We start from the raw sequence: 13,544 nt of genomic DNA on the forward strand, positions 1-13,544 counted from the left end.
ATTCATTTTCTCCCAAGCACTCCAGTTTCTCCCCATCCTGCAATTTCTCTCCCCCAATCCTACATAAAGTTAGCTGCGTGGTTTCCAGGCTGGCAGCTGTCATCCCCATCTCAGCCAAGCTGCACACCATCAGTGATTTGGAGATCGGGCCTCCTTTTGTATCGAACACCCGGTGCGTGAGCAGGGGAAGGCAGCGCGCACACCGGCGCTGCGTGTGACAGCGCTGCCGCCTTTATCCCCGCTCCCGTCATTCTCTAACACACCGCGATCCCCCACCCGCATTGTCTGCCTCGCTCCATCCCTGATTAATAGGGACACGTTCTCGCTCCTCCGCCAGGGATCCCCGGGAACCCACTTCCTTGGCCAAGGATCCCCGGGAACCCCTTTCCTCGGCCGGACGCCGGGATTTCCCTGGCCGGCCGGAGCCCCCGCCGGGCCCGCGGCGAAGGTCGGGCCCCCCCAACCTCGCGCGGGGCGAAGCTGGCGGCGGCGGCCGCCGGGAGAGGCCTCTCGGAGCGGGACGCCTCGGGACCCGGCAGAACCGCGGCCCGGCGGGGGGGTCGGGCCGGCCCCGCTGCCCCGGGGCCCCTCCCCTCGCCCCCGGGGGGCCCCTCCCCTCACCGGTCGTTGAGCTGGTCCTCGGTGCCCGGCAGCGGGTGCACCACGAAGTGGATCGAGGTCATGTTCCGCGCCGGTGCCCCCTCGGCGGCGGCGGGAGGCGGGCGGGCGGGGGCCGGGCACACAATGGGGGCGGCGGGGGAGGGGGCTCTCGGCCTCCGTCCCTCCCCCCGGGTGGTTCGCGGCCGCCCGGCGGAGTCTCGGGCTCTCGGCGGCCGCGGCGCTGCGGGCGCGGGGCGGGGCGGAACGGCCGCAACGGCGCCGCTCGGAGCTGGGCCCGCGCCGCGCTCACGCACGCGCCGCCATCTTGGCTTCCAGCGGGCCCTTCTCCCTTCCCCCTCCCCCGCCCTCCGTGCGCCGCGACAGGGAAGGGGCGGGGCTTGACCGGCGCGCGCGGCGGCGCGCGTGCAAGCCTCGTGCTGACTGGCGCGCGCGGCTCCCTCCCCTGCCACTAAGCGCGCCGCCGATTGGCCCGGTGCGTCGCCCTCGCGGCGGGGCGCGATGACGTCATTGCGCCAGCGGGACGTAAAGCACCACGTGCCTCCTGCCCCCCGCCCCCCCGCGCTTTCCCTTCCCCCCCGCCCCAGTGCGGTTTCCCGGCGGGCGGCGCGCGCGGCTGTCCCTGAGGCGCTGGGCGGGAGCGAGGTGGGAGCGGAGCCGCTTCCTTTTGGCTGGGGCGGCTCCGGGGAGGAAGCGGGGGTGTGGATGTGTGAGGCCTCAGTGTGCTGGTCCCCAGGGGTGCCTTGTGGGGAGGACACGGATTTCCCCCGATGCCCGCAGGTGCTTCAAACCCAGCGCCTCTCGGCACCCGCTCTTCACGGCCGGTGCTGGCTCTGTCTTTTCCAGTTGCATTTCTGGTCAGTCCTTCCTGCAGCAGCCGGGATTTTTCACCATTTTTCAGGGAGGCTCACAGAATCGTAAGGGTTGGAAGGGACCTCTGGAGATCATCCAGTCCACCCCCTCTGCCAAGGCAGGGTCATCTGAGCAGGTGGCATAGGAACGTGTCCAGGTGGGTTTGGAAAGGCAGCGAGTTCCCTGGGCAGCCTGGTTCAGTGCTTTGCCACTCTCAACGTAAAGCAGTTTTTCCTTATGTTGAGGTGGAACTTGTATTTCAGCTTACGGTCTTTAGTCCTCGTCCTACCGCTGGGTACCAGCAAACAGTCTGGCACCATCCTCTTGACACATTCCTTTAAAATATTTATATATATTGATGCGGTCCCTTTTCAGGCTTCTCTTCCCTAGACTAACCACTTTGTGGTATATTGAATAAAAAGCTACCACGCTGTGAAACTCTCGGTGCCGCTGGCCTTGCATGACTTCCCTCTGGACAGGATTTAGCTGAGCTGTTCCAAGAGATCACACCTTGCCAATGGAGCTGTTTTCAACAAATTAACATCTCAATGTACCGAAGGTTGAGTAGCAAAATCAATAAAACAGCTATTTGTTTCTATAGAAACTAAGCACTTTAGCAGGGATTGTACCAAGCTTTGATTTTGGTGATTTTTTTTTTTTTTAACTGGAATTTGCTGCTTTTGCAGCCTGTTCTTGCTTGTTTTCAGGAAATCAGAAATTTGGAAAACTGACTTGGAATATTTTAACATGTGAGGAATGATGGTAATCACATGATAATGGTACCAAAAAACATCTAGAATCTAGTTCAATGAGTTAGAATTAATTTCTGAGTCTGTTTATTCATAAACTGTAAAAATCTCAGTTTGTTCCCCTACCTTCAGACCATAAGGAACTTTGCAACTTCCCATCTTCCACTCCCCTTTCTTCCTAGGCGCTTTCTCCAGTACAGCTGAGAAGAGCTAATCCAAGAATCGGCTGATGCAGCTGCTTGCTGCCCAAAGATTTGGGGAGTCTGTGAAGGTTTTTTCCCAACTGTCATTAACGTTAGGAAATGTCACAGGGAGAAGAAATATTCAATTGATGCATTCCAGATTTCTTATTCTGAGATGAAGCTTCCCCATATGTTCTGTTCTCAAGCGGCAGTGATACTCAAATGCCTTCAAGAATACAAATAAGTAATTTAGCTTATTCCAGATGGAAAATACTAACAGATTTCTGGAAATACACAAAGGCATGGAATAGGACTCGTTCTGTTTGGTAGTGAGACAGTGCAGTAGCTGTGCTTTTAAAAACTAGAGGGTCCATGTTTACCTTTTTGCTTTTTTTTTCCTGTTAGGATAGAGCTTAGAGTTTATGGATTATTTAGTTCTGTGTTTGATTGTACCTAAGTTTGTTAGGTTTTTTTTGCCTTTTTGTTTTTTCCAACATCAGTCTTTGTGCTTTCCCTGAAAATATTTGTGGTGTTTATCACAAGGAGAGACTCTTATGAGCTGTCTTGACCCCAGTTATTTTATCAGAATCACTTTTGTGTTTTGATAACCACCTGAAAAGCCTTGCTTCTTAGTTTAATTTTTTTCCCAGACAAAAAAAAGGAATATTTCCCTTTGTCACTCATTCCTCTTTTCCATTGAACAATAGGAAGATGGGTCACATGAATTCCTGCAGAGCCCTTGGGAATATTGACAAGAATTTTTGGTAGGTTTTGGGAAGTTTCAGATATTTATGTTTGCTTTTCTGTTCAAGTTGCAGTTCTCCAAAGCATTTACATTTCCAAATGCTTCGACTTGTTCATTGGAATTCTCTAAGGGGGTGGGCATAAAGAAGAGATTTCCGTTACTCTTTTCCTTCCACCATTAACACACAGCCTTTAAAAGTTAATGGGTTATGGAAACCTGTTAGATACAGGAAAGGAGCTAGGAAAGCCCTAAAGGGAGGCACATCTGTTAGGCCTCAGTGGTCTGCTGCTGGCCATTTCCAAGCAATCCTTTTCTGTAGCTTTATTTACATTGTGTCTAAACCCCAGTTTTAGCCATTGCTCATGGCTTTGCCAATGCAAACACTCAGCATGAGCAAAAATTTTAAAAAATTTAAAATGGATTCCACTCGAACTTGTGTTCAGAGCCAGAATAAACTTGAGTAGTGCAAATGTCAGCTCTTGTTCACACAAAGAGTTTACTCTGCTGTCTAAAATGGCAACTAAGCATAGGTGAGAGGACACAAGGCCGAGTGCTCAACTGACAGTGTTATTCTGAGACAAGTTTGTAATATGGAAGAAGTTCCTGCTCAGGGATGTGAGCCTGCATCTTGCTGGTTGACTTTTGCATTACCATTGAATACCTGCCTTGGCTGGCCAGCCAGTTCTAAGAACTGATGCAGTTCTTAGAAGATAATTGTGGGGGTTACAGCTTGATGGCCCTTTGATTATCTGAATTTGACTTCAATTAGAATTGCTTTCTGATTGCAGGACCGCTCATTCTTACAACTTGTATTTTTTAAGAACTTCACAATAGAAGATTTTTCCTAAGTCCTCTCAATTGCACCAATCTGTTGGATGGCAGCATCCAATACTGAAGTGGTATTTTAAAATTCATATTTGCCAAGTCATGAAAAAACCCCTTAAGAACCAAACCAGATTTTTCTTCTTTACAAAATATATCTTTAAGTCAGCATTGTATGTCTTGGCCTAAGAATTTGGCTGTCTACATTGTGCAGCTCCTCCATGTGTAGATAGTGCTTTTTTCAGGTCTACAGGTAAAGGAGCAGCTTCTTTATGAAGGTGCAACTATAAATACACCAACACCCATCCAGCAGAACAAGTTTCTTGCTGGTATATTTTCCATGCAAGAGTTTTGTCAGCTTAGGAATACCATACAAAATAACTCCTGTGGGATCATTGCTGTCATGTCTGAAATTGAGTTTTGATGAGAGTCAGTGTTTCCTGAAGTTTTCAGACTGGTAGAAGCACATAGTTTGGTAAGAATCTCTGGAGGTCGTCTTATCCAGCCTCCTGCTCCACAAATGTTCAGTTCCAGTGGGTCAGGAATTTTAACATCAGAAAAAGCTTCTGAATAATATGTACTGGGAGAGGTTTATTCCCAACTGCTTGCTACTCGGCAACTGCAAGCCTGGTGGATTACACAGAATTCTGTTAGTTCTGAAGGGAAGGGCCCTGCTAACGATGGGAGGATTGGGGTAGGAGGACTGCAAGGGACTTTGCTCTGTAAACAGTGGGAGCAGATGCCAGCAGGTGTATCACAGGCAGCACTGTTTGCAGCTGATGGGACATGCAGAAGCCAGGAAGAAGGCTCTGAGTAAAGGCTTCAGGCAGTGAAGGAGAGCTCCAGAGGGCACTTTCCAGGCTGTTAACTCCAGATGTCAACAGAGATGACATCAGGCTGGCACCATAAGATTGTATTTTGCTCTGGAAGAAATGAGGCCAGCATTCCTGGAAATGTCAGGCAAGAATGCTGTGCAGAAAACTGCAGTTTCTAGATTGTTCCCAAGGCTGAAAAGATGTTCCTATAATGAGCAGCAAGTACATGGCAAGGTTTCCATCACCTTGTGCCACAAACTGAAGCAATGCAGGTCCCTCACTGCCTCTTCCCCTCCCTCTGTCTAGCTATAGTGTCTGAGTGGTTTCTTGGGGGCTGGGAACCTCAGGCTTTTAAACTACATCCTTGTGTTTTGCAACACAAGTTGCATAGTTTGCAAGTTAACACTAGAAATCAGACAATTCCATCTGAGGACTGCACTGCCAGCCATTTGCTTTCTGCTGTCCTGGGCAATGTTTTGTCCTGCTCATGGCCCAAGTTGTCATAGACTGATTTTTTTTTTATACATTGCTGAAATTTCATGACAGCTGAAATTTCATTTTGATGTCAGATACTGAGTGTTTGTAGTCTTCTTATTTTCTGACATACACTTGGCTATCAAGTAAAGAGGTCACTGTAACAGAAAAATCATTTGTCTTTGCACAAAATGATGCTGGTGTTGTTTTATATTATGAAGTATTGCTTAAGGCCACAAAAGAGCAGGTAGCTTAGTAAGGTTCAGAGCTGATGAAAACTTATTTTCCATGGAACTTTTCTTACAGTGGGTTCTTCAGTGTCTAATAGTGCACACATTTCTCTCTGCCCTGTGGATTCTTCAGCAACTAAAAAAAAAGTTAAACTCTGCTTTGATCTTTTTCTTTCCCCTAGCTGCAGTACTAGGTGGTTCTCCTGCTACCTCTCCAATGCTTGGGTCAGTTAAGCTAACAAAGACCTCTGAGATCAGAAATTTGTGTCAAAATTTGGCTGAGACTCAGATACTCAGAAGTGATTATGGTGAGCTTTGACACAGCCTGCAGATACAACACTTGCTACTGGACTAAGTACATTTGTTTAAAATTAGGCAATACTGCAGGTGCCTGATCTCCCTTCTCTTCCCTTGTCTGATGTACTCTGCATTTCCTCTCTCAGCTCTGCAGTGAGGGACTCCAGGGATAGAAATTAGGATTCTGCAAGGAATTTAGCCTGTAAGAAAGCTGGAGAGGGACTTACTACAAAGGCGCGTTGTAATGGTTTTACACTAGAAGAGGGCAGATACAGATGAGCGATAAAGAAGAAATTATTCAGTGTGAAGGGGGTGATGCACTGGAGCAGGCTGCCCAGAGATGTGGATGCCCCATCCCCGGAAGTGTTGAAGGCCAGGCTGGATGGGGCTTTGAGTAGCCTGGTCTAGTGGAAGGTGTCTCTGCCCATGGAGGGGAGGTTGGAACTAGATGATCTTTCATGTACCTTCCAACCCAAATAATTCAAGGAATATATGATCTGTTTCTCCTTTCTTTACAGTACAGTTTGCTTTCTCTGTTTAGGGGTGTTGGCACAACATGACTGGGATCAAAGTGAGGTCTCTGCCAAGTGTTTGGTGGAGTTTGTAGATCCACCAGTACCTGGTAGACTGAGATTTTGACACTCACTTGACATTGCTTCTCACCATTGCTTCTTACCTGTATCTTTCTCTTCCAGCTCCCACAGAGACACTTCTGAGCATCTGTTCTTTCTGACTGCACATCCAGGACACCTTTTCTTGTCCAGGCACCACCACAAAGTTTACATGATCAATTTTTATGTGTAGACCAGACCTGTTCTCTGATGAATGCAGCTGAGCATGACAAGAGGCGCTCACCAGGCATCCTGGGTGCTGTGCAGGAGCCAAGGGAGCAGAGGCTGTGGGCAGCCGCTTGTGTGACTGTCCCTGTAAGGTGGCATGGGCAGAGCTGGCATGCACAGTGTACATGGTGGGTGTATCTCTGAGACTTTGTGTCACTCAGGCAGGTGTTCTTGTGCAGGCAGCTGTAAAACAGAGTTGTGTTCTTTTGTATCAGAGCAGCTTCCTGTAAGTTCCTGGTAAGGAAAGACAGAATTTGTTTGAACTTTAGCAACCTTAAAGGTGGGCATACATTCCTAGGGGGTTGTCTGGGTTCCCTGTGGAATTGCCTTCTTCTTACCTGTCTGCACGCGGTCAAGGGAGTCCAGGTGATTAACTAGGACAAGAAAAGGATTTTTTATTTTCCTATTAGTTTCATTTGATTGGGTTAGCTACTCTTGCCTTAAACTTATTTACCTTCAAAAGTGGCAGTTTTGAAAAAAAAATCACCTTTATAAAATGTGCAGATGAAATGCATTCACAGCAACAGTTCTGTGTGCCCTTGATTCATGTACTGCCTTCTGAAATTATTGCAGAGTAAATTTTTTTCTGGCAGGGAAAGGACTGGAGACCTTCCAGGTCAAAAGCAAGTGAATTATTCCATGGACTCCAGTGGGGCTAGGATTTACCTTTCAGCATATATACTTTCACCCTACTTTTTAGCTGCTGTTTCTCTGTCATGAAATAGCTATTTGTCATGGATGGCTATTTATAATATAGGAAGAAATAGTAGATAGTTCTTGGGTTTTAATTCCCCTTGAAAAAAATACTAAAATTTAAACATTTCCAGAGAAGTCCAGTGTAGCACAAAGCAGCGGGGTGCCAAGTGCCCAGCCATCCCCTGTTTGAGGGTGGTTTTGTTGGCCAGCTCTAGCTGTTCCTCATGGACTGAACATCTGTAGCTTCCCCAGAGATAATGATGCACTTTGGGAATGGAGTTTTCCATTTGGTTTTACCCCAAAGGAGTTGTGTGCTCTCAGGCTGCTCCACAACATCAAACAGAAGATGGTGAGAGGAAGATGAGTTTCTAGCCCAAGCTGCTGATTTGAACAATAGCACAGGCACACTGAGAGAAAACTGAGCTGCTTGTGAAATAGCTCCAAAGCAGCCTCCCATTTACAGCTGGCACTTTAAGGAAACCAGAGGCTGTGTCATTTGAGAAGTGTCTCATAAACAGTGGCTATTCAGGAGAAATTTGGCCTGTGCAAAATGAGTGTACATAGAGGCTACAAATCCACCATCCCTTCTGAAATACCTCTTCCATGTTTCAGCAGTTGGAGGTTCCCATCAGGAGGTGCAGGCAAAGTGTCAAACACAGCCCATTCCCTTTAAATGATGGGTTTTGCTTCCAGGGAAGATTGCACCTTCTGCTAAAAATCCTGTGAGGTTTTTTTTCTTCTTTGTTTTCCCTCTTTCAATCACTAAGGGCATTCACATAGAACAGGGTGGCTGTTTTTTACTGTTGTTTCATGTCCCTATAGTGTCTTCCCTAGATGAGAACACAGTTGCAGTGAGTCTTGCAACCAGCCATGGAAGTGATTAAATGTCGAAAAAGTAGATGTTAAATTCATGTGAAGAGAGGCAGCTCTAACATCTGGGAGTCCCACAAAATAGGGTTTTTATGGTGATGGAGCTTCAGTCCTGAGAGGCAGAAAAAAATTGCAATGGAGAGTGGTCAATAGGAGATGCCGCACGCGAAGACTGTGCTGGGAGCTGCTTTGGTAGTTAACATTTAGCTTCACTGAAACTAATGGAGGAAAGAAAATATGAATAAGTAGTCTGGAATGTGTTTCTTCTGTTGCAGTTGAGAGGAAAGGGACACAGTTAACTGATGGCTGAACATTTTATTGTGAATAACAGCAATTGCAACACTTGTATATGCCTGCATATGTGTTGGTGAAGGTATTTCTGTAGACAGGCAGGTAGTTGACATGAAACTGCAGGCAGATTTGCAAATTCAGAATTACTTGCTGCTTACTAAACATACAGGTAGTTTCACTTGCCTCTTGCTGTGAATTAAGACTAATTGGGGCTTAAATGTTTAATACTGTATGTTTACTTTGTCTAATTTTTTTTTAAAGTGTCAAGTAAAAGGTTTAGATATTGCAAAATGGGAAAGGAGAAAAAACTACGGCCCTAAGTCATCTTTGAAACATTTTCATGAAAACTGTAATGCCACTAGAATCTGAAGGAGGGCAGTCAGTATATTATCACTTGCAGGAACTTCAAAGTTTGAATTTGGGTTATGAGCACCGGGCAAAAGAAAAATTGAATTAAACAAGCCACATGGAAACTTGTTAGTGTTTGACAGATCTGTTCACTCAGGATTATGTACTTATAGTTGGCCTTTTCCCTCCCGTACATCTTGTACAACCTACGTAGACCCTGCTAAATTTGCCTGAAGTTTTCCCTGTCACCTTGCCTTCCAGCTGGCAGGGGAGCCCCTTGGCTGCTCCTCTGGGCAGAACGCCTGCTGAGCACACTGCTGGGGGGGAGCTGGTGTCCACTGGGAAATGTCTTCTTGTGTCACCTGGCTTTTGAGACTACAGAGGCAAGAGCACAAATACGTTAGTTTGGGATGTCCTATTTAGAAATGCTGTTCATTTTTAGTGCACAAGTTACAGATTTTTGCTTGAGGAATGTGTAGAAGTTTATAGTATGTAAGGCACTAGGACAGGAGTTCAAATAGGCTTCAATCATAATGATAGGTGACTTATCCTCTTGGCTTCTTATTTCCTAGGATTTATTCTGCTGTTCTGTTAAGCTATGATTTAAAACACACTGAAGTGCCAGTGCAGGCTAATAGCCCCTTCTCCTACACTGAAACACATCACTGAGAATAGAAGACATTATGCTTTGTATCTGTTTCCCAGGGTGAGGGAAAGAATGACTGAGAGGTATGGGGCTCTGCCCACAAAGACCACCTCACAGGCTGTCAGATGGATTTGGAGTGGAAATTAGATCCAGAAAACAGATACCTGAATTTAGGTGTCTAATCTCCCACACTAGGCGGTGGAGACTTAGTTACGGTAGTCAATGGAGCTGGGAATGTGATTCATCTGAGGAAATGCAGGTATCCATCCTCTGTTGAGCTGAACCCCTCCTGGCACTGGGACGCTGAGCTCATACCAGTGTGTCGACACCTCTGGGTACGCAGCCACAGCCTGGAAGCCCATCCGCGGTAAGGATGTGCTGATGACAGGAATTCAGTCTCCAATTGCTGCATTGTTTCTGCAGTTAAACCAGAGGGGCGGGCTGGACCCCCCCCCTCCCCCGGCAGATGCTGGAGCTGCAGAGCCCACCGCAGAGTTGGAGAGTCGGAGCGTGTGTAGGCAAGCTTCATCCCCTCTGTGAGGGTTGGATGAGCGCATTAGACCTTATTTAGGTAGTCCATAAGGCTCAAGGCTGTGCAATAAAGAAACAACATCTCTCTGTTAAAATTATTTTTACAAACTCTGTTGTCGAGTTCAGACAAATAGACATAACCAAGCCTTCTTAGGATATGAAACATTAGTATCTACCACTTACGTCTGAAGCTATGTTTTAGATTTTATTTTCCAGACAAAAGAGTAATTTAAAATTATGCAAATGAGCTGCCAAAGCAAAGCATTATGCAGATTTGTGAGGCAGACAGCAGAGTGTTAACCCTTGGTGCTGCAGCTCGCTCTGGAGGAAGCGCTGCTGCAGCAGCTCTGCGTGAATTCCTTCCAGCCCTTGTGCTCTTTAATTTCAACGCTCCTGAGGCAGGGCCTGAGGTGGGAGGCTCAGCCCCTGCATACCCCCATTGCCAAGTGGATTTAGGTGGATGGAGGAGCTGTGTTTGCTGCATTGTTCACCTCACAGTCCTGCCCAGCACAAGCTGTACCCAAATCCGGCTTGGACATCTCAGAAAAGACAAGTGTTCTAACTGTCATCTGTGGTTTCATAAGGGTTGTTTCCAGAATATTTGAAGTGACTGTCATGGGAGAAGTATTAAATTGCTTTTCAAATGTCAGCAGTGCAGTAACACTTTAAAAAAAATTACACTGTCAGCTATAAGTCCTCAAGCTTGCTGGGCTGGCTGGTGTACACAAGATGCACTAGCAGCCTTGACTTTCTGTAGAGGAAAGCTATTAAAAGAGCTCCATGTTGTGCTAATTTGTGGATTCAATAGCTCATTATCCCACCCAGCTATAAAGGTGGTGTTAATAACTCTCAGCCAGGAACAGATGGGTTTTGATAGAAATCCAGGGTCTGATCTGCTCTGGAAATTTGCCCTGATCTCTGCAACTGATGCCAACAGCTGACATAGCCATATTGGTGCAAGCACTAGTGCTGAGCAAGAAATCCAATGTTTTATAGCAGTAAAGTTTGGCAAATGGCAAGAGCAGGCAAATCCTCAACATGCATGAGGATGTAAGTGCAGCTGATCTCTAATGGAGGTGCCTGATGCTGGGTTAAAATAGTGGCAGCCAAGCCTGGGAAAAGAGGGAGAGAGTTCACATTGGGCAGTTTTGGAAGGGCTGGGTTTGTGCCTCAGTCATGCCCATGTGGGATGCCAAGCCCTGTGAATATGGGATTTGTTCAGCATCAGGCAGGGATGGATCATGGTGAGGGCAGGAAGGAGTCTGGTTGCAGTATGGGGGGACTTGAATCCACATTTCCTCCTGCACTTCAGTTCACAGAATCATGCATAGTTGTTCATGGCTCTCTATGAGAGATCTCACAGAGCAGTGCAGGTTCCAAGGAAAACACCGACAATATGTGTTTCTGTAGTGAATTACTTCAGTCACAATGTCTCAGTGCTGCTCCAGGACACACAGGTAATTTGGGTTTCTCTCTTGCACCATCTTACACCCAAACCCTTTAAAGTTTTCTCCACTCACCAAAATGCTTCCTCACTTTCTTTCTAGTTAAAGGTGTCATTTCAAGCTGCCTATCAGAAGCTGCCTGTCTCAGCCAGTACACAATACTGAATAAACACTTCAATATGTTCAAACCTGGATGCTATTGGTAAATTTACAGGCTTAAGACCTACGGCCGTTTTTAAACTGGATACACATGCATGCACCCAAGGGTCAGCTCAGTTTAGCAACTTCGGTTTTGCTTGTTCTTAAGAGCATTTTTGGCTCAAAAATTTGATGTCTTTCACATATTTGGAAAGAGTTATCCAAAGCACATGATCAACATCTGTTGGTTTCAATATGCCAGAAGAGCTATGTAAGAGATGCAGAGATCACAGAATACATTGCTGCTGTGTATATTTGTTTTTATATTTGTATTTTCTATTTTAAATTTGGAGTTTTCCTATTACTCAACAATTTAAGCCTTGGGTGATGGTCTGGTTAGTAAAAACATGAAACCCACCTATATTGGTTCAGGTTTTGTTAGTTTTGGAGGAAAAGGATATAAGGATAAAAAGCTGAAATGGATATAAATCAGACACTGCTGCTGTACTGCCAGTGCCTGGCCATCTTAAAAGAACTAAACTGGTTTTAATAGGCAGAAACACTGTTTTATGATGGCAAACAACAGAATTGAGCACAAAGGCCATGGAAGGAAGTTGCTAGGAAACCTCTACAGTGCTCTGGAAAAGTTTTGAAATGCGGGCACCTATAAGAGAGTTGTCACCACCTGCCAGCCTGGGCATTTCCTAAAAACGGGTATAAAGTTGTAGTACACATTGATTTCTATAAATGCAACACCAGGAAATGCCTTACAGCTCATTTTAAATCAGTGCAGCTTCAGGGGACTGTAAGCTGTTCCCAGAGCCATCCCTGAAGACTTAACACTAAGGTCCTGTCCACAGTAATGCTGAAGCCCTGACTTCTGTGTCCAGGCAAGGTCTGCCCAGACTGCACTCATCTTAATTAGGTTCTTAGCAAATATCTTTGCTTCTGTGAGCTCTAACCTTGCCCATGCTGAGATTTCAATAAGGTAAACTGTAAGGTGGACTAGCCCTCTGCAGGCACAGCCACGGGGTCGCTTCTCTTTTGCACTGAGCCACAGGGTGGTTTTGCCAGCAGAGATTTCCTGCAGGCATGCTGCCACCTCAGGTGGGTTCTCTGCATGGGGATGCTTCAGAAAGTTGAGGTGCATCAATCAAAAATGTTACAACTGCAGGTCCACAATGTCAGCATGCATATGTTAAAACTCCAATTTCTGTACCAAGTAGTTGTAATTATGATGATATCTTAATGATGATATCTTAATCCTTTTAATGCTTGATTTCTTTTGGATGGCTACTTCATAGTTTAACCATTTAAGCCCATTTCTATGAGGAAACTGGTAGGTGAAAGATTGGGGAATCACCAGGGGCCATGTTTTTCTTTCATCATGAAGTCATCTGTCAGTGCAGCTCATGACTGGGATTAAGACAAGCAATGTCTATCAGGGGTTGCTAGGATTGCTTGTCTACACACTTCCTTGGTAACTTTTTGCAAAAATGGGCAATGTGAGGTACAGTGATGGAGGAATGGCTGCTGTGAGCACAACGAACAGAGCTGTGAAATTTCTAGTCTGTGAAATTCCCTTCGTGTGGGAACCCCCTTAAGGTGTGTCACCAGCAAACTCCTGCTTGCCACCACCCGTCCTTGTTACATCATTCATTCTGCACTCTCCCTCCCCATCTGGTAAAATGACCCATCATGCTAAAAGCCACTAGCACTCAGAAGGTGGGAGGATCTCCTGGTCCTTCAAAGATAAGCAATAAATTAAGAGAAATATGAAATACATGTTAAACCTGAGGATACTCCTTTAAAGAAAGATTCCTTTTATAAAGACAGGGTTCACTCCATAACAAAGAAGGCACTCCAGAGGTGTGATGCTGGTATGCAATACTGATACTTGAAGTATGGCTCTTACAGGATTTTCCATTCTGTTTTATCTAGTCTGTTGACACATGA

General features: G+C 46.1%; 1 protein-coding gene across 8 annotated transcripts in view; it reads right to left on the reverse strand.

Moving 5' to 3' along the window:
- Nucleotides 1-719, reverse strand: part of UBR5 (ubiquitin protein ligase E3 component n-recognin 5) — an 82,045-nt gene extending 81,326 nt beyond the window's left edge. For 7 of the 8 annotated variants that reach the window (XM_069005271.1, XM_069005272.1, XM_069005269.1 and 4 more), the window contains exon 1: nucleotides 622-719. In XM_069005271.1, the coding sequence (XP_068861372.1) occupies nucleotides 622-683 (62 nt within the window). In that variant the 5' untranslated portion in view covers nucleotides 684-719. The remainder of the gene's footprint in view (nucleotides 1-621) is intronic. The other variant, XM_069005273.1, reaches the window with a different exon arrangement.
- Between the last annotated feature and the right edge of the window lie 12,825 nt (nucleotides 720-13,544).

Source organism: Aphelocoma coerulescens, chromosome 2 (assembly GCF_041296385.1).
Source record: "Aphelocoma coerulescens isolate FSJ_1873_10779 chromosome 2, UR_Acoe_1.0, whole genome shotgun sequence".
Lineage (NCBI taxonomy): Eukaryota > Metazoa > Chordata > Aves > Passeriformes > Corvidae > Aphelocoma > Aphelocoma coerulescens.